This window comes from Oryctolagus cuniculus, chromosome 2, assembly GCF_964237555.1.
Source record: "Oryctolagus cuniculus chromosome 2, mOryCun1.1, whole genome shotgun sequence".
NCBI classification, from domain to species: Eukaryota; Metazoa; Chordata; class Mammalia; order Lagomorpha; family Leporidae; genus Oryctolagus; species Oryctolagus cuniculus.
The window spans coordinates 152,243,004-152,263,591 of record NC_091433.1 but is presented as its reverse complement, the minus strand read 5'-3'; the positions used below and the strand labels follow the sequence as shown (position 1 = coordinate 152,263,591).

The window sequence follows — 20,588 nt, the reverse complement described above, 5'->3', positions numbered from 1 at the left end:
TGTGTGCTATTCTTTGGTCTGTTTCCCTTAATCTTGCATTTATCTGCCAGTGAGCACTGGTCACATCATACTCTTAAATACTGGTCCTTAGCCGGCGCTGCGGCTCACTAGGCTAATCTTCCGCCTTGCGGCGCCGGCACACCGGGTTCTAGTCCTGGTCGGGGCGCCGGATTTTGTCCCGGTTGCCCCTCTTCCAGGCCAGCTCTCTGCTGTGGCCAGGGAGTGCAGTGGAGGATGGCCCAAGTGCTTGGGCCCTGCACCCCATGGGAGACCAAGGTAAGTACCTGGCTCCTGCCATCGGATCAGCGCGGAGCACCGGCCGCAACGCGCCGGCCGAGGCGGCCATTGGAGGTGAACCAACGGCAAAGGAAGACCTTTCTCTCTGTCTCTCTCTCTCACTGTCCACTCTGCCTGTCAAATAAAATAAAATAAAATAAAATAAAATAAAATAAAATAAAATAAATAAAAAAGAAGCTATTCTAGATGCCATTTGAACACTTATGGCTTGATGCCTGACTATGATGATTAATTAGTTCCATCTGATTTTTATATATCAAACAGAAATAACAAAACAAATTCTACATAAAAGAGTTACAGAAAACATTTTAATATGTTTTGGTTTAATTCTTGGAAATGACAGGGAATGGGGGGACAGTTTAGTAGACAAACAGCATAAAAAAATGATAAATTACCTGACCGTCCGTCTCTCTGGAAGTCCACATGATACCATTCTCCATCATTCACTTTCTTCTGCAGGGCTTTTATTTTTATTGTACCAGACCCCATGTCCAGGAGGAGGTAGAGGTGACCATCCAGCATCTCAATAGCAAAGAAGTCAACTTTTATCATCTGTGGGTGCTTGGCATCTTTCTGATGTCTTGGCTTGCCATGGCTAAATAAGATGAGGCCATTTGGCTCTGTTGTGCGAAAATCAAATGATATGGAGCCTGTTTTCTTTGCATTCCACTTAGGCAAAGAGATGAAAGACTCTGGGGTTTCAAAGGTTATTGGGTCTAAAGTTGCAACATTCTCACATTTAAATGCCACCACTCCATGGATCTTCATCTTAGGATCTCCTTGTTTGGCAAGTCGAGACAATTCCAGCCGTACATCATTATTTTTATATACAACCTGTGGGCAGAGGACAGCAGTGAGAAACTAGACTTCATATTTTCATATCTGGAATTGTCATCAGCTCATGCAAATTCCAAATAGATCATGAAAAGTACTTAGCTAATTTGTCAGGATAAAGACAGCATTTTCTCAGGAGTACAAAATTTAAGTTTCATGTCATCAAACAGTAACCATACCAATTCTATTCAAATGTGGACAAACTGCCTATAAATAACTCAAATAAATTAAATAAATCTTTATAAAGCTTTCATTATTGTGTCTAAACTAGCATGTAAAGACTTGAATTTAATATTTTTATATAACAGTGCCTTAAAATATAGGAACTCTTCTATAGTCTATATATCTACTGTGCATATTTGATTTGTAAAGTAATTGAAACAAGTTGAGATATAAAACAATCCAAAATTTACGCAAAAATTAACTATAGGATACTTCAAAAGTTCGTGGAAAATGCAATTAAAGTTTATCTTATGCAAAAAATTTTTGAAATCTATGTTTTCATAAATATTTTTCATGAACTTTTTGAAGACCCCTCATATATTGTGCAGAAGCTCTGTCTTTCCCTGCCCTACATTAGTGACTGGTTGAATTTGCTTAAGTAATGTAGAACTCCCAAGTGTAGAATGCATGTTCACTCTAAATCAATGTGTACCACTGGTGTTCCATTTAAATGTTAATTTATACAAGGCCAAGTAAAGGTTGTCCTGCGCTTTCATCTTCCAAGTCGCTTCCTCTAAAGTAACTGGGCAATTCTCATGGCTTGACTCCAGATAACACATAGGGAAAATTCACTAGCAGAGCTCAAAACATTATGCGTCTGCCACAGCTTCACGTTAATAAATTCATAGGTATTTTGATATAAGAATAAATATAAAATATCTTTTCCAACTTTTTAACTGTATACAAAATGAATACAATGAATGTTCACATTTCTGAAATACACAAGTTATACTGACTTAATGGTGAGTTAGTTATCTATGTCAATACAACTATAAATTCTTGAGAAGAGACTCAAAACTGCACAGCAGCCAACACTGACATGTTCTAAATTCATTTATTCACATATAAAAATGTATTTACATAATACAAAATATAAGACAATCTATATATGATTGATTAGTGCTATGATGTCAACTACATCAACAGAGCAATATTCTTTCCAAACCCATGCCGACTGTAACACCACTGTGGCTGATGAGCTTCCTGATGTGATTTGCTAATGGGTGCTTCATTTTTCCCAGTGATGAAGAGTCCAAGTTCTGGTACTAGAGTCCCCAAGTTCAGACCCAAGTTGCAGCATTACTTAACTGTGTGTTTCTCTAAGTCTTATCTTTCTACTCTGCAGTGAGAAAATACTTCACATGCTGGTTGTAATAATTAAATAAGAAATGATGTCTAAGTCAGAAAATTTACATGAAGAAAATCAACCCAATACTAAGCACATTATTTTAATGTCAATTACATCAAACTACATGGAAATAAATACCATCGTCTCTTTATCACCATCTAATAGACAGAGATAGTTTAGTTCTAAATTAATTCATTATATGAAAACATCTAGAAATTAAAACCACACACATAATTGGTTTTCATCCTTGATTTGCACCAACTAAATAAGTTGCATTTTCCCAATGCTGGGTCTGGGGTTTCAGTTTATCTGTATCTTGAAGAAGGATTATTATAAAGAACAGAATATCCTTTATTCTTTGAACAAATATGTACAATGGTTTAACAAGCATCTCTTGACAACAAAAGAAGAGAAAATGAACTTAAGCAATAACAAAAAGGAATTACATTAATTCTTAAGAATACTTTCCTGAAAAGAGAAAGCACTATTAAGCCTTCAGAAAATTGATTTAGGATTGCCTTTCTTTGGAGATTTTAGAAGTGGAGAAAATGCTTTTCATGGATGATTTTACAAGTTTTATAATTTCTCACCATTTCTTTCATGCTACCAACACTATAATTTTTTTCATTTTTCTTGGTGATTTATATATTACATATTTAGAGATTCATTGGACATAGGCATTTATCAGGAATGACTATTTCTGACCAAATGATACAGATGTTTCTGTTGATCAATGTTAACAAGTCATTTGTGTAATCAAACTATGTTTGATAGAATTGGATGATATGAATAAATGAATGTATTATCTAGTAATTCTACAAAGTTGAGGAATGTGGAGTTAGTGTAATTATTTCAGTGAGAAATATATAAACTTTGAGAGAATTGGTGATTCCAGAACATGTAGAAAAAATTGAGAATAATCCCTTGGTCATATTGCTTAGGGTTAGTTATGTACTCTCCTCCCTTCTGCTCTCCTTGCCCCTACACACAACCTAGGAAATCAATCTGTATCAGATTCTAATCTTATGCAAGTAGAAACCCTGTTCACTGTAGCCCAGCACCAAGAGCAGTGCCTGGCACAGGGAAACTCAAGAAATTCTCAAGAGTTGAATGAAATTCTTCTTTCACTTTTTTAAACCTATTTTCTATATTACAGCTTTTATTCATAATATTGTTTATACATATGGTTGAAAAGTTACCACATTTGGAATTGTGAACCAATCTCATAATTTGACTACTAATTTGGGTCTGTTTTTCTAGCAAAGTGTGTACACTCCTGTGTATATTCAGTAAACAAATGGCAAGCTGGCCTGAACCTTGGGAGACTTCATCTTCAAACTCTTATTTTAATGTGTAAATGACTTTTAGAATGAAGAATGCCTGAGTCAGAGCTCCACAGAGATATGATCATTTTCCTAGAAGAACTGTCTTGAAGAGAAGCACAGTGTGTATTCTGTTTCTTTCCATTTTGAATTTGTTCAAAGGCTATTCTAGAAAACTGAAAAGCAATTTTGGAGATGTAGGCTTCTAGCTCTCAGATTTACACTACAAATTCATCTGACCCAGATTTCATAATTACTCTGTTTTTCTAAAGTTAGACTTACTCTGAAAATGACCTGAATCTAGTTCAATTAGAATAATGAGTAGCTAGAAAGTAGTCTACATTTTCAAAAAAAAAAAAAAAAATTAACATGTAAGCTACTTTTGCCTCTTTGTGAAATAAAGTGTCACTCAATTATAGGGTTATTTTACAATTATTTATGCATCTTTTTCTTATTTCTATTGAAGGTGTAATTTATATGTTTCACATTTGAAAAGAATCTATATATACTCCATCACCCTAACAACTGGCAGTATTATGGCATACTCATATGGATCTTTTCAGCGTCAAGAATTTGTTGAGGATATTGATTCTCACCTCTATGCTTGGTGGATGTTTATCATAAGTATCAAAGAGATATAAGCATAAAATGTGGTTTTTTGGTTTATTTGATTTTATTCTTTTTTGTTTTTGTTTAGCTGCTATGTATTTCCAACAAACTTTTATAATGGTCTTTTCTTTTTTCTCCATCATTTACTAGGATATAAAAATGTCCCTCCTAGGCCAGCATTGTGGCGTAGCAGGTTAACCCACAACCTGTGACGCTGGCATCCCATATGTGCATGGGTTCTGATCCAGCTCCCTGCTAACGTGCCTGGGAACACAGTGGAAGATGGCCCACGTGCTGGGGCCCCTGCACCCACTTGGGAGACCTGGAGGAAGTTCTTGTCTCCTTGCTTTGGCTCAGCTTGGCCCAGCCCCAGCTGTTGCAGTCATCTGGGGGAATGAATCTACCAACAGAAGCTCTCTCTCCCATTTGCTCTCTGTAATTACCTTTCAAACAAATAAACCTTTAAAAAAATTTAAAAGTCCGTCCTTCAAATAATTTTTTTAAAACCAATCTGTCTGTCTTTCTCTCTGTTAATTCTGGCTTTAAATAAATAAATAAATACATACATCTATCTTACAAAAATGTCCCCCCAACTTGAATATGCAGGAATAGGGAGTGACATAGTTGTGTTTACATATTCCAAGGCTTGACATTTTAGATAGGAAATCCTGAGTGTTACATTTTATATTTTGAAAACTATTTATTATTTGAAAGGCAGAGTTGCAGAAATCGGAGGCTGGACAGAGAGAAAGAGAGAGTGGGAGCACCACCTTCCATCTGCTAGTTCACTTCCCAAATGCCCACAACAGCCAGGGCTAGGCCAGGCCAAAGCCAGGAGACTTCATTCAGGTTTCCTACATGAGGGTAAGGGACCCAACTACCCAAATCATCATGCATTAGCAGGATTCTGACTTGTAAGCAAAGTAGCTGGGACCTGACCAACACTCCAACACAGGGTGCCAGCATCACAAGCAGCAGTTTAACCACTACACCACAATGCCGGCACCTATATTTAATCTTGTTAATAATCCTGAAAATGTAAAATGATGCAAGGGAATAAGTAGGTTAATGGATAAGAGTTTGCTAGTCTATATATAAATTTGGTTTAATCTCAAAGCTATTATCTAAATTATCTAAATACTGTATATCTCAGTCTCCTAATTTCTAGAAATTGACATCTAAAAAGGAAAGGCATGTTATACATATAAATTCTTGTGTTTACATTCTTACCCTGCACCCCCCCAATCTATGTGATTTTGAGCAAATATAAAAGATGGTCTAATGTTCCCACTCCTTTTCTGGATTTTCCATCTGTGGTTTTTGATGTAAAGATATTATTCTGTATTTTGAGATCTATCAAAATGTAACCCATTAGAAAAGAGAATGCTCACTGCATTTTAGGAAGATGAACACGCCCCAACAATAACATCTGTCCAAGATTCGTACAGATGGTATTGAAACAGTGGCGCCTGATAGATAAAGCTCTTTCCACAGACTGGGAGTCTGTGAAATACATATTTCAGTGGGAAAACATTTCACACTCAGATAATGACTTTTTAAATACAAATATATGTTTCAGATTAGAAATTTTAGTGAATATTTTGAATTAATTAACATGCATTGACCAAGGCTTTTTACACCATGAGAGTATGCAGTGTGGTAAAGCGAGCACTGAAGCTGGCATCCAAGAGCTGTGCAGTAGAGATTTTGACTTTGTCTTGACCTTTCTTCAGAAAACATGGTGGCATATTGTAATCTGTCTTGGTTTTCTCTTCCGTAATTGGGGATGAAAACAAACGAGGCCCAAGAATCTGGTTCTCCAGTCAGATTTAAGAGGTAATTTCAACCTACCCACTTCCAAACCTGTGAACTGCACAAATTCTTCAACCTTCCCAAGTCCAAATGTTTTGTAAACAAAAGAAGGAATCAACATCTACCAAATTCAGGTTATTGTAAACAGTAAATTATACTTCAGTTAAAGTGCTAAACACATGGCCTGTACAGATTAAGGACTCAAGTAAATATTTGTTGCTTAATATTATTAAATACTAATGTCTTTGTTTCTACATTGAATTAGTGGAATTTCACAATCTAATTGTCAACAAGGGTAATGGTTAACAAGGCACACAGTAGTTGACTGGTCAATGTTAAAGGAATTAAATGCAGTGCTGAGACCAGCAGAATCAAAGGGAGTCAGCCGACTGCAGCTTCCTATGTCGTCCTGATGCCTACACTGTAGACTAAACTACACTGAATGCTTTTTCTACAGAGTGCCTTAGCGGGAAAATACGCACACCAGGCTAGATTTCTGAGTGTTGACCTTTAACCCATGAAAGCATTTCTACGGCATCTAACAACAGTAACAATAGGCACCAGTACCATGAGAATCAGTTAAGATTTATCACTTCTACCAGGCCCTGTTACAAGGGTTTTATATAGATTAATGTGTTTACTTCTCATAAAAATCCTAGGGAACAGGTAACGCCATTCTATTTAATCAGTAAATACATGTAGGCAGAGAGCTATTGGGTATCTTTCATCATGAGTATGCTTAATACTGTTTAAATATCTAATGATGTTAACATCAGACTCTGTCTTTGTTCCAACAGGAAATTTCATTTAAGTTTTGGTAGCAGTTGCTAGGTTGACTCACAGGTAAATAGCTATTTTACAGTTATTAAGGACTACCTTGCTATGAGGAGTATGTGTTATTCTAAAAATCAGTATTTTCCCTCTCAAATGTCCTTATTAAAATACCCCTAAGTGAGTAAAATAGCACAACTGAGCAAGGAATTTACCTTGTGCCTATCTATTAAAATGTATCTACAAGTCTTATTTAAGCAGAAGAGCTGTTTCTCTATTTCCAGGATGAATTTGCAGTTTATACAAGTGTGTCATGTAGGAGGAAACAACAGATACTTCTTAAAAGTCCATGGGTTTTAAGAATTATCTATGAGGACTGTTCCTTTTGCTTTCATTTTTCATGTTCTTAGCTGTTTATGTTAAATATAATTGATGATTTCACCCTATTAAGTGATTTCTTGAATTTCAAATGACTGAATTATGATTGGCTCCTTTCTGTGATGTTTCTATGCATCAGCTTCTTAGAGTAGCACTCTTGTTGCAAAATAAACCAAAAGCTAGTCAGTAAGTAGAAAGTACAAGGGCCACTCCAAAGAAGTAGAGGGAGATTGCACTGTTTCACCAGAACCTAAGTAAGGAGAAGCTCGGAAAATAAAATAAGATATATTACAATTTTTATCTCCAACATTATTAACCTATTATCTTGACATTCTTTTCCAATCCAGACACTTTCAATTCAATCAAATAAGCACTTGTTAGACACATCCGAAGGTAAGGTACTTAAGAAAAAACAATTTTAGTCACTTCCCCGTGTATGTGCTCAATCCAATAAAATATGGCCCACTGAGAATGAATCAGTTTAGTTTCTCTTAATGGGGCAGGTAATTGGAGCTGCTGTTAGGGTTCCACCTGGGACTCCTGCATCCATACTGGAGTGCCTATGTTCAAGTCCACATTTCCTTTCCAATTCCAGCTTCCTATTAATGCACACTCAGGGAAGCAGGAGGTGATGCAACTCACATGGGAGTTCCTGGCTCCTGATTTCTGCCTGGCCTACTCATGGCTGTTGTGGGTAACTGGGACGTGAACCAAAGGATGGAAGTTCTCTCTCTGTTGCTTTTTTTCAAATAAATTTACTAATAAATAAATGAATTTCTCTGAAATACGTTACCTGTGTTGGTACTATGTAAATGATATCTGTGCACAGACATGCACATGGCTCAGGTGAACATGGATAATTCATGTGTGTTAAATACATTTTGTAGGCACATGTTGTATGTGTGATATGAAACTTGTGTGACACTGATGTCCATAAATGGTATGTTTATATATTAGAATATATGATATATCTTTTTCTTGACAGGCAGAGTTAGACAGTGAGAGAGAGAGAGACAGAGAGAAAGGACTTCCTTTTTCCATTGGTTCACCCCCCAGTGGCCGCCACGGCCGGCACGCTGTGGCCAGTGCACTGTGCTGATCCGAAGGCAGGAGCCAGGTGCTTCTCCTGGTCTCCCATGCAGGTGCAGGGCCCAAGCACGTAGGCCATCCTCCACTGCCTTCCCAGGCCACAGCAGAGAGCTAGACTGGAAGAGGAGCAACCAGGACAGAATCTGGTGCCCTAACCGGGATTAGAACCCCGGGTGCCAGCACCGCAGGTGGAGGATTAACCTAGTAAGCCGTGGCGCTGGCCTGATATATCTTTAATAAATAGATAATATATCTATATCCAACATATATGACAAAATATAAATATACATGTACTAAAATATGTGATATTTTCAAAAATTAGATTCCTTGGCTAAAACTCACAGATGACATATTTGATAAAGAGAATGTCTTATCATAAGAGCAAATTGTAGTACCCAGAAGGTTGGCATACTCCTAAAGAAGAGCTGTAGCAAAAGTATAAATCTGATCTTTTATGGCTGAATGAAAAGTAGCAAAGTAAACATTTACCTCCAAGATCCTACCACAATGAAAACACAATTCTAAGAGCAGAGGACAGGAAGGTCGGCACTTTTCTTTTGAATCATTGCACTTACTGTCAAGATCAAGTTTCTTATGCCACTTACTTATGTGTGGGGTTTAGCACAGAACCTGCTTCTAATAAAAACACAGAAAGTTTTGCTGAAGTTAACTGAATAAGGGACCAGAAGTACTGAGAGTATCACACCGCAGGCAATTTTCAATTGTAATCTGATTTGTTCATGACAGAGAGGTGTGCATCGAGAGTAGTACACACCTCGGTGGAGCAGATGGGGAACAGGTGGCGTACAGGGAGGAAAAGTGTAGAAAATGGACAACACCTGTAGAAAGTAGCCCAATACATCTGTAAAGGATACTTAGCATTGAGGAATTTAATGTTTAGGAGAGTATATAAGAAATTTTTAAATATAAGAGATGTGGGGGCAGGTGCTATGGCGCAGTGGGTAAAGCCACTGCCTGCAGTGCTGGCATCCCACATGGGTGCCAGTTCAAGTCCTGGCTGCTCCACTTGCAATCCAGCTCTCTGATATGGCCTTGGAAAACAGTGAAAGATGGCCCAAGTCCTTGGGCCCCTGCACCAGCATGGGCAGACCTGGAGGAAGCTCCTGGCTTCAGCCATAGTGGCCAACTGAGGAGTGAACTAGCGGGTGGAAGACCTCTCTCTCTCTCTGCCTCTCCTTCTCTGTTTGTGTAACTCTGACTTTCAAGTATATCAATAAATCTTAAAAAAAAAAGATAAGAGATGTGAGGGTGGGTAAGAATAATGCTATTTTTCCTAAATTAATCATATGCAGAGGTTATATGTGCAGATAAAATTTTCACCTAAGTATATTATTTTCTCTAATTCAAAACAATAAAACTAGTCAGAGAATGTAAAGCGGACTACAATAAAATTGTTATAAGATGTGATATATGGATGTGATGATTTGAAACCAAAAAATTAGTTAAAATTTGGGGGGAGGGAGGATAACAATATTTTGTTTATGATATGCAAAGAAATACTTTTACTTTGTCCCAATTAAACACAACCAAATGCATCTTATTCATTAAAAGAAGGAAAAGGGGAAAAAAGCCCTTAGCTTGTCCTTCTCTCATCCCACCACCCACTTGTTACTTGTTATTTTGCAAGTTAAGTGCTAACATCACTTAGACAACATTGGATGGCATCAATAAAAGGTAGCCATGGAAGTTAAAGGACAGAGTTGTCCCAGAGATAATGGCTGTACTTAATGGAGCTTTCAGAGGCATATGAGTATGTAGCAAAAGAACTTGAGTTCCATTAAATAGTAATGTCTATTTTTCTCACATTAATGATTCAGTAACTTTTTAGAAAAAAAAAAAAAGGAAAAATAAACCACAAATGCAAGACCATGAAAGATTGATAGGAAGTTTGAGATGTGAATTTTTTAAATGTAGTTTGCAAACTTGATTGCTCACTTTGTTTTCATTTGAGGAGACAAATTCAAAGCAAGGGGGCTGCTTGGCCTAGTGTTTATCAATCTCTGAAAAAGCAGATGGGATTTCACTGTTCATATTCTTTCAGCTTTGTTTAAAAAAATATGCTTTGCCATAGGCTCAAGGTGAGGCCCTTAACCATTTGCAAATGAAAAGCTTCCCTCTTTTCCACAGCAGTATGGAAAAAGGAAACTGCAGCTGACTTAAAGACTATTACAACTTCAAAACTGTGTTAGCTACACAATAAACTGATGATCAAATCCAAAAATAAAAATCCTGGACAGAAAAATCTTACAGTAATTCCTCTCTCACCCCCCAGGGCATTTGGGAAGACATTTGAAAAAGCTAACTAGAAACAATAAACTTCAAGTTTGCAAGTAAGTGCTGAAGACATTTTCAGCATTAGTTTTTCATGAGTTTGCAAAATGTAACAAATTATACATTAGGGTTTAAAGCTTATTCTAAGCCAGCAGATGCTACTAATAGGGGCAGTGCATGTCTGCTTTATCTAATTTTTTAAAAATATATAAATCACTATGTATTTATTTAAAATATTTTTAAACTCTTAGGTCATACAAAGCCAAACACTAACATATGATTTCATTTCTTGAAGGGTAAAATTATTCATAATAATTTTCATCAAACACCTGTTTCAGGCCCATGACCATACAGATGACAGAGTGTGCCCAGTGTTCAAATGCTGGAAGGCAAATTATATGCTCTCTCACTGTGGTTAGCCTGTTCCCCAAAACTTCTGCAATTCAAGCCCCTGCTAGAGTTTGGACACTGTGCCTGGCAGCATCCTGAGGCATATGCAGCACTGGGTTCACTGGTCCTCTGTCTCCTGGTATTCTAGCTCCACATGAGAAAGCGGTGAAGATGTCCATGTTCTTGGTTCATAGGTTACAAGCAGCTGAGACTGAGACTCTGATCAATGGGCACAGCATTCACAGCCTGACTTCAGCAATGGACAGGACTTTGCTTGGATGTCCATAGAGTAGGACATCAATAATACTGGGGCATACTTGTTTATTCTCACATCCAGATTTTGGAGGTGTCATTGTGGAATTCCATCTCCAGCTTTCTTGTTCTCTTACTGTCTTTCAGTTTCCACCTGGAAACAGCTGCTTTCCCTGGAAGCAGCACAATCCAGGGAATGTTTAAAAGATCCACTCCTGTGCTATGTCTGTCTTGGTCAGACTACATCCTTCAGCTTATAGTCATGGGACTGGTCATTACTTATCATTTAGCAGCTTGGTTTTCCTAATTATAATGCTGATTATTGGTGCTTAAAACTGGACTATCTCACATAACAAAATCTTGCTACATATGACTACTAAATGTAAATCAAAATTAAACAAGTAGTTTTTGTAACTAACAATGAGTCCACTACCCATGGTCCATTCCTTCAAAATCTTTCAATCTCTAGCCAATTTTAATTAGGGAAAAGTAGCCACTATCTTTTTTTAATGGAATCTATCTCACCAAGAACCAAGAGTGGTATCTTTGAACTGAAAATAACAAAATAGTAACACCAGATGTCACAGCAAGATTAACAAATGCATATTCTTTTACACCCTCAATTTCTGAATCTCAGTGAAATTTCTTCCTTTACCCCTTTTTGCAGTTTTCTAAAAAGATGGCTATAAGCATAAACCTATCATTCAGTATGTGTATATGTATTCAGTGTGTTTATACTCAATTATATAATTATAAAAATACCGGTCGAAATACAGTATGACCTTTTCTTGTTGATCTACAATGACATAATGCTAGTTTTTTGGTTATACAAAAGTTCTAACATTTTAGCCCATTCCCGCTTTTTGATCAGATCCATCAGATTTAAGCTTAGAAAATCTTCCCCCAAATGATATTTGATAACCCTATTATATTTTATATAAACTATTACTTGATCATATGTATTTGTGTGTGCATATACATGCATATTTTAATCTACTGGAAAATATTTTGTCTTCACTTTGAGGTAAAAATTCAAATTAGCCTCCAAATAATTACTTATTTAAGCCAGTACTAATTATTTTTTCAGATTTGTAAGGTCCACCACATATTAAATTCTATTCAAGATTCTATTACTGAGCACTATATTTTGTTTTAATGGTCTATTTATTTTTTATTGACCCAGTTCCAGTTTGCTTAAATATCATAGCTTTAAAACATGTTTTAATATAACAGTGAACCCATTCCAACCAATCTGTTTATTTTTATTATAACACTTACATTGTAACATATAGATGCTCTTGTTTTCTATTTAATTTTCTCTAATCAAGCAAAATATAGCAAGTTATACATTCAAATTCATTCTTTTTGAATAGCAAAAAGAATATGTTGTTTGGAATTATATTACTATTATAATTATTTATAGAATTATAATCCATCAAGGACTTTTATTTTAATAATATATATTATTTTAATTATATTAGATAATCAGGCTTCATGCCAGAAAATGTTTTACTTATCTATTAGAGGACAATATACAAATATAGAGAGAAATAAAATAAGTTTTAAAAATTTTGTTGTAAGCACAATTCTTTTCCAGAAGTTGCTCATGTAGGATACCAGCAGTCAAGACACCACCAGGGCAGAACACTGGAGGTATGTACTTAGTGCATCGGGTGAATGACTCCACTTCAGTGGCAGTTCTTCAAGAGATGAGGTCACACAGCTGGTTAAGAGTAAAATTATTAAGTAGTAGAGAAGCCAAAATCAGGATGCCTGACTCCAAAGCCTGGATTATCCTCGCTTAAATTAGTTGATTTTCTTTCTATAGGACTATTTTTATGATAGCTATTAGAAATGAAACTGTAGGACTCTATTAATCCTCTCCAACCTGAGGTTTCAACAGCTAGTTTTCCAGCTGTGAATTATCCAAGTTGTATGGGTTCCCTTCCATTCCCTGATTTCCTGCCTTTACTTCTAACTACATCTCCACCTGAGAGTCCACAAAGGAAAAGAGAAAGATGACATTAAGACAGCCAGTGCTTTTTGGTAACTGCAATGAAAAGGTTTTGCGAAGCAGATTTGTTCATGAGAAATGATATGTAAATATGTTTTGTGATTTTAACATTATCTGATAAAAGCAATGCATTTAAGATACACACACACACACACAGAGTCCCAGAGTCACAGAAAGAGATAGATATATAGAGAGAGAGTGAGAGAGAGAGAGAGTTTGTCTATCCACTCTTTCACCCCTAAAATGACTGCAAGGCCTGGGCTAGGCCAAGCCAAAGTCAGGAACCAAGTTTCATCTGTGTCTCCCACATGAGTGACAAGGGCTCAAGTACTTGATCCATCTGCTGGTATTGCAAGTGGTGGCTTAATCCACCACACCACAACACCAGCTCCAATACTTTCCCTCTTTATGGAATGAGGTTATTATATTTTATTTTGTAGCTCTATTTAAATACATACAGGTCTGGGTTCTTGGTCTTGAGCACTAATTAAAAAGTAGTTATTTTTACACTGTGATCTTAAATGGGTAGGACGTCAAATGTTAGTATCTTAAATGTATGAGAATACAGTGCTTGTTACTTAAAAAAATAAGAGACTATGTTTCTGGAAAGCAAAGAATAATCTTGTGAAGTAATTAATCATCCTGAAATCTTAATGCTTACAAGAATACTTCTCAAATTTTGTGGCGTTATATCTTATGTCTCATGAACCCTATATTCTGAAAGACTTCATCACTAAGCAAATAGTATTTATTCAGGAATACTTGGTTTGATTATTGAAAATTTATCAAAAGCATCTAAATGACAAAATGTGGTAGGCGCTGTCATTACAGCAAGTTGATGGAATCACAGCCTGTTGCGAAAATCACAGCCTGTTGCAAAAGTTTTTGTATTTTAGCGTGTATGAAGACTGGCATCTGGAGTTTGTTAGAACACTGAGAATATGTAATTGTTTGTTTCGCATTTTAAGGACTCTAAAACGTATGGAGGGCCCAGGTTGGAAACTGCTACCTTTCAGTTATGACTGGGAAGCATTGGGGTATTTGTTTTCAGTGTATTCTTTAATTACTTCCTTTGGAAGGTCTCACATGCTTCGGATGTCATTTGGGTTGTGCCTTTTGCCAGGGGGTTGCTTAGTTAACTGTTTATTTCATGAATGAGGTTTTATGTGTAGCTGAATTTCTCATGGCACATGTTAGGAAATTCTTGGCAGCATTTAAATTGGAGAACTGAGAAACATATTGGCTCCATGGAAGCTCAATCATCTCCCAGGCAGGAGCATGGCTTCTGCCAAGGAAAATTCACTAAAATAAAAAATACTGAGACCAAATTCTCACACAGTCCAAGGAAAGCTGATTTGGGGGTCCATGATGAACTGAATGCTATTTCCGGGTTTCTCAGGTACCCCAAGAACAGGGGCGTTGGTGGGAATATCACACAACTTTAGAAACAGGTATGGGGATCTCCCTGTGACAGCATGCAGACAGCTCTCGACTGTTTACAAAATCCAACTAGCTACTAAGAAAAACATTAAGTGCATTTCTCAGAGCATTAAGTGATTTTTCAATTTCTTCCTTTTAGAGATAAATGTTGATAAGTTACTGAAAGGTATAATCTGTTTTTTCATTTAAGAAATAATCAGTAATTGTGTATTTATTAAGCGGCCTTGGCCATTCCTGAGCATCCTAGACCAAACGCCTAGACAGCTACATACCAAGACATTGATCTGGCTAGATGATGAGACACTGTGGAAGAATTATTTACTCAGGTGTATTTTCTTCAAGGACTAGGAATAGGAAATTGTCCTCATATGTTATCTTGGGACTGTGAAGCCATAAATCCACTAAAAGATTATTTTGTTTTACTCACCCATTCTATGCAATGAGGAAGGAATTGGGGAAGACATTTTAAAATTAAACACTAGTGTGAGAAAATACTGATGAGTTATCTGTCAGCAATATAAGATGAATAGCATCAGCCTACTCCTCATTACTGTAGGAATCTCTGGAGTCCGTGTGGAATAGAGGCCGTTTGTAGTCATCTCCTCCCTGGTACAAATGTCTTCAGTTGCTCCTTTCAAAAGTCTGCACTTGACGAACCCATGCTGCAAATAGCTCCCTCTCTAAAAAAGCAGTTTCCTGAGTTAGCTGTTTCTCTTCTCCTAGATGTAGTTCCTTTCCTAACTGACTTACCAAATGCTCTCTGCATTCTTGAGTAACCAGTGACCTAGCTGGCACTGGGTTTCCTCTTATTGCTGCCGTTTCTTGCTTTATTCAGAAATGAAGAGGACAGGGAACATCAACACAGAGATGCTGATCCAAGGGTAGATTGGCCACCTGTCAGGTGTTTAAATGGTCACATGTTTCCACTTCAGGCCTAACCACATAGCTGCCTTCTATTCTGGCTCTGTGTTGAACAATCCCTTACTCCCTCGCCTCTCCAGCAGAAAATTCACTGGGATTGGCTATCTACAATCACCTTGGCCCTAACTGTCCTTGATTAGCTGGTATGCTGCCTTGAATAACATCAATGTGAATCATTATAGCACCAAAATCCAAATCTCAAGCAGCTTCTACTTGCCCAGTGCTTGCTAAGCCACATTATAAACACTCTTGTTTTTTAAAACAGTTTTATGAAACTATCCCCTTAATAAGGCTCAGAGAATTTAAACATCTCATTCAAATTATACAATTAATAGATAACTAAGTAGGAATCTCAGTATTTTTGTCTGATTCCAAACTCATGGATGCAGTTTTTGTGCATGTTCCCAATCAGCCAGGGAAGAAAAAGTCTTGTTTTCATAGCCAGAACTGATCCTGGGCACATTTCCTCAGCCACACCATCATTCATTAAGTGTGTATAAATAAAGGGAGCTTATTCCTTTTCCCTTTCTCCTCTAAGTGTTTCATCCAACAAGTTGTAGTTCTCTTAACACTACTGGTTTAAAAATTCCCCTTAGGTTCCATCCCACTCTCTTCCTTCCTTAATTTGAATGCAGTCATTTTTTAGAATTAAGGAACTCATTTTAATTTGTTGAAAATGTACCTATTAAAATAAATTCAAATAACTGAAAATAGTTTTAGGGGTGTCATCATTAGATTTATCGTTAAAATTAGAACGAGAATGCACTATTAATTTTTAAGGTGTAATCGTGATTAATAAAGCCACTTATCTACCAAGGATAATAATGGCAAATACAGAATATTTTAAGCACTTTACTATCTTAATCTTCATGACAGCTTCCTGAGACATAAGAACAACTCCAATGCTGCAGAAATCCAGGTGGCATAATTACTGGAATACAGTGCCTTTGAGGTTGTGCAGCATAGTGATTGATAAAACTGCAGCCTCCATTTCACCAGTGTGGAAACTGGGCCCACACTGGAACAGTTTTACACTCAGATAGTCTGATCTAGGACCCTTGTTTTTAATCGTACCACTGAAGCAAATCAAATCCCTGAAAGAATAAATGACCTAGCCTTATTCCTACCTTAATACCCACCCCACTAAACCCCACCATGCTGTTAACTTTTCATAATAATAACCCCAAGAATAGAGATCTTAGCAAGGCCTTTTACAGGAACAGATCAAAATCCCAAAGCTTAAATGCATCCATCTATCTACCTATCCATCCATCTGTATCTAGAGAGCCAAGGAAAGATAGAGAGACTATAACTAATCACTTGCTATAGAAAACATCCTGGGAGCCAATCTTAACAAGAACAGCAATGAATCTCCAACATTCATCAAGCAGTCTATAAGTCACATGTAAAAACTAAACTAACCATTTACAATATATTTTTACAAATTCTTGAATAAATAAAATTGACTCATTAGGTTATAGGCACTGAAAAGCCAATAGTATCCAGTCTGCAATCAGACTATGCTAAAGTTACTTTCATAATCTATTTTTATTTTAACTCTAACTTTTAATTTTATCTCTTCATTCAAAATATCACTATAATTATACGATGAAATTGGAGCACTGTGAAGGATCATAAACATGGAACCTCTCAAGCAACCACTGTTACCAAATCAAGGTGCTCATATACCTGTGGATTTCTGATTATCTGGTTTATTGAGAGAGAGAGAGAGAGAGAGAGAGAGAGAGAGAGAATGACTTGCTGCTCCTAATTATCCCACAGAATATTTACTATTGATGGTTTAAGGGGCCTATAATAACTCAGTATCAAAGCAGAGACAATGTAGGAGCAAGATAAAGGAAGCAAGCTCGACTCTTGGGATACTGTTATTCCCATAAAGGAAGAAGGGATAGAACATGGGCTTGAAGCAGATTATTGTGGGGAAGAGTCAATGGCGAAGCAACCCAGGAGAGAGAAACAAAATAGGTCTTTATTCCACAGAAAACGATGGGTGTTCCCATAGCTTTAGTAAGCAGAAGGTGCTATTAATTACATGTTATTAATTGATATTTATAAACCAATTAGAGTTCACTTCATATAAATGTGGTAAATCTAATACTATTCTGCTCTTCTCACTTGATGCTAATGTATGATTCAGCAAAACTTTACTTTTTGTGGATTTGGGGATATTTTCATGCCTAGATGGCTTAATTCAAGAACTCTCACAGCTCTCTCTGTGAGTTTGCTTTGCTCCACGGTTGAGTTGCAGAAAGCGACCCAAAGCTCAGCAGTGGTGTTGACATGTGTTCCCCTGGTCTCACAGGGAAGTAGATACAAACGTGGATAGAATACAATAAACCCTTCCAGACTTGAGGAAAAAAAAAAAAAAAAAAAAAAAAGGACAGGTATGACCAGAGATAGGAGACTCAGAAGTACTCTCATGTTATAAACATAACAACCTTCACAAGGTTCCTAGGATCCTGAGTCTTACTAAATAAAGACAAAGTACTGTGGGGGACTATAAATATTACTTATTCCAATATCAAAGTGTTTTGTTCAGCATGGTATCTTTGTGTTTAGGGTAGGAAGAGGTGTATACTCTATCATGTTACCCTACATGAGCAGGAAGTACATCTCCTGATGGGAGAAATGGCTTGCACAGTCACTTCAGTTACAGTGGACAGTTGTTTGTACCAAGTTACAACAGGTCCCTTAGCAAACAAAAATTGATTTTAAGAATTAAGACTACATTTAACCCCCAAATCTTAATGCCGGATTGGAAGGAAAAAAGTATTCCCTCATCACAGCTTTAACTGTAAGCCCAAATATCTATTTCTTAAAGAATGGAGTAAACACCAGGCAACCTCTAAGGGGCACATTGGCTAAAATTATACCACAGTATAAAATGTTTCCCAGAGTGATTCATAAAGGAATAGAAATGCAGTCTTAATAGCTGGTGATTCAGAAAAGGAAACATAAATGGCCATTCAGAAGATCACATTTGGGGCAGGCTTTTAGCCTAGCAGTTTATATGCCTCATGAAACACTGGAATCCCCAAAGTTTCTGGCTTCACATACCAGCTCCACTCCTGATTCTAGCATCCTTTAATATGCACACTTTGGGCCGGCAGATGGTGGCCTAAGTGGCTGGGTCCCAACCACCCACTGGGGAGACTTAGATAGACTTCGTAACTCCTGGCTTCTGCCCGCCCCAGCCTTGGCTGTTGGAGGCATTTGGATAATGAATCAGTGGAAAGGAATTCTGTCTACCTCTCTGTCTCTCAGGGTCTCTATCTGCCTTTAAAATGAATAAAACTTTAAAAAATCAGTAAAATTTTTTTCGTAGGGAAGAAAAAGCAATCAGTGAGTTAGGAATTTGAAAAATTATCTTACTTTTTCTAGGTCTGAAAAAGACCAAAAAAGAATGGCTTCACATTCTTAGATACAATAGGGATTAAATACGTTACAAATTAAACCACTGTAGTTTTGTCTTTGTAATCAAAGTTACCAATTGTCCTGGCAATAGTGTCCAAAGTAATATTTTCATCCTTAAGTCTTTTGATTTCTCTAACCATTAAATCAGTGGCTAAACACATTTGAGAAATAATGTAGTCCTGCTTAGTTTTGAGTCTGATAAGATTTTATTTCTTTTTAAATGGTGAGCATTGTGGCACAGGTAGTTCACCTGCAGCTTGGGATGCTTGTACAATGTAGTGCCTAGGACTGAGTGCTGCCTCCACTTCCAATCCAGCTCACTGCTAATGCACCTGGGAGGCAACAGATGATGACCCAAGTACTTGAGGTCCTGCCACCCTCACAGGGGACCTGGATGGAGTTCCTGTCGCTTGGCTTCAGCCTGATTAGCCTCCAGTCCTTTGCAGGCATTTGGTGGGTAAATCAGCGAATAAAAGATATCTCTCTATCTCCCCATTTGTCTGTTACTTAGCCTTTCAAATAAATAAAGTGAAAAAAGATTTTAAGTCAACAGAAGAAAATGAGAATGTTTTATTTGTAGATGCCCTAATTGCTGAGAGGAAAAGTAAACATATAAAAGAATGTGTGCAGCTAAACATTTCATCATAGGGTGGGAAGTGCTCAGGAACCAGAGTAAGAGTGCAGAATGGCAAACAGCTTGAATAACAAGAGAAGTTTCTGCCACACAGAAAGAGAAAATCATTCAGATGTTTGGGGAAAGAACTTAGAGGAAAAGTAAAAAGAAAATGAGGGAGTAGGAAAAGCCCTTCTCACCAGAGTTGAAACATGAGAAGAGTGAAAACCAAGATAGGAAAACAGAACTCAGAAAGTACTGATACTGGTAACACACTCACCTGGGGAAACAGAAAACCTGTGATTTTGACTAGGTGCTCCATCTATATATCAGAGCCTGGGAGTACAAGGGTAATGGTTACAGGGAGCCAATCTAAAGCAGCCTAAAAGATGGCTGTGTGTAACAGAAAAGCTCTGGGTTTCTCCAGGTGGACCCTAAGAAAGCAGGGGGATGAGGAGACCAGAAGAAGCCTGATGCACACACTAGGAACCTTCCAGAACCTGCATCCTGAGTATAACCACATAGTCTCAAGGCCTAAAGGCCATATGCCCACACAGTGTCAGAACAACCAGGGAGACAATTTTATGATGCAATAAACATGTGGTCAATACAAGTCAGGTAGTAACCGTGGAGCTGTGCCAAATTTTGCTGCCAGAAATCCTTTCCAATGCAGTCTGAGTGAAAAGACACAGTTGTACTATTTTCTTTTTTAAATATAAGGGTCTTTCATGTCTGATCTGGCTCTTTCTGCTTTTGCAAACATAGTTC

General features: G+C 37.2%; 1 protein-coding gene across 44 annotated transcripts in view; it reads right to left on the bottom strand.

Moving 5' to 3' along the window:
• Nucleotides 1-20,588, bottom strand: part of NRXN1 (neurexin 1) — a 1,231,187-nt gene that overhangs the window by 686,930 nt on the left and 523,669 nt on the right. For all 44 annotated transcript variants that reach the window (XM_070069132.1, XM_070069131.1, XM_070069134.1 and 41 more), the window contains one exon: nucleotides 693-1,131. In XM_070069132.1, coding sequence (XP_069925233.1) covers nucleotides 693-1,131 — 439 coding nt within the window. The remainder of the gene's footprint in view (nucleotides 1-692; nucleotides 1,132-20,588) is intronic.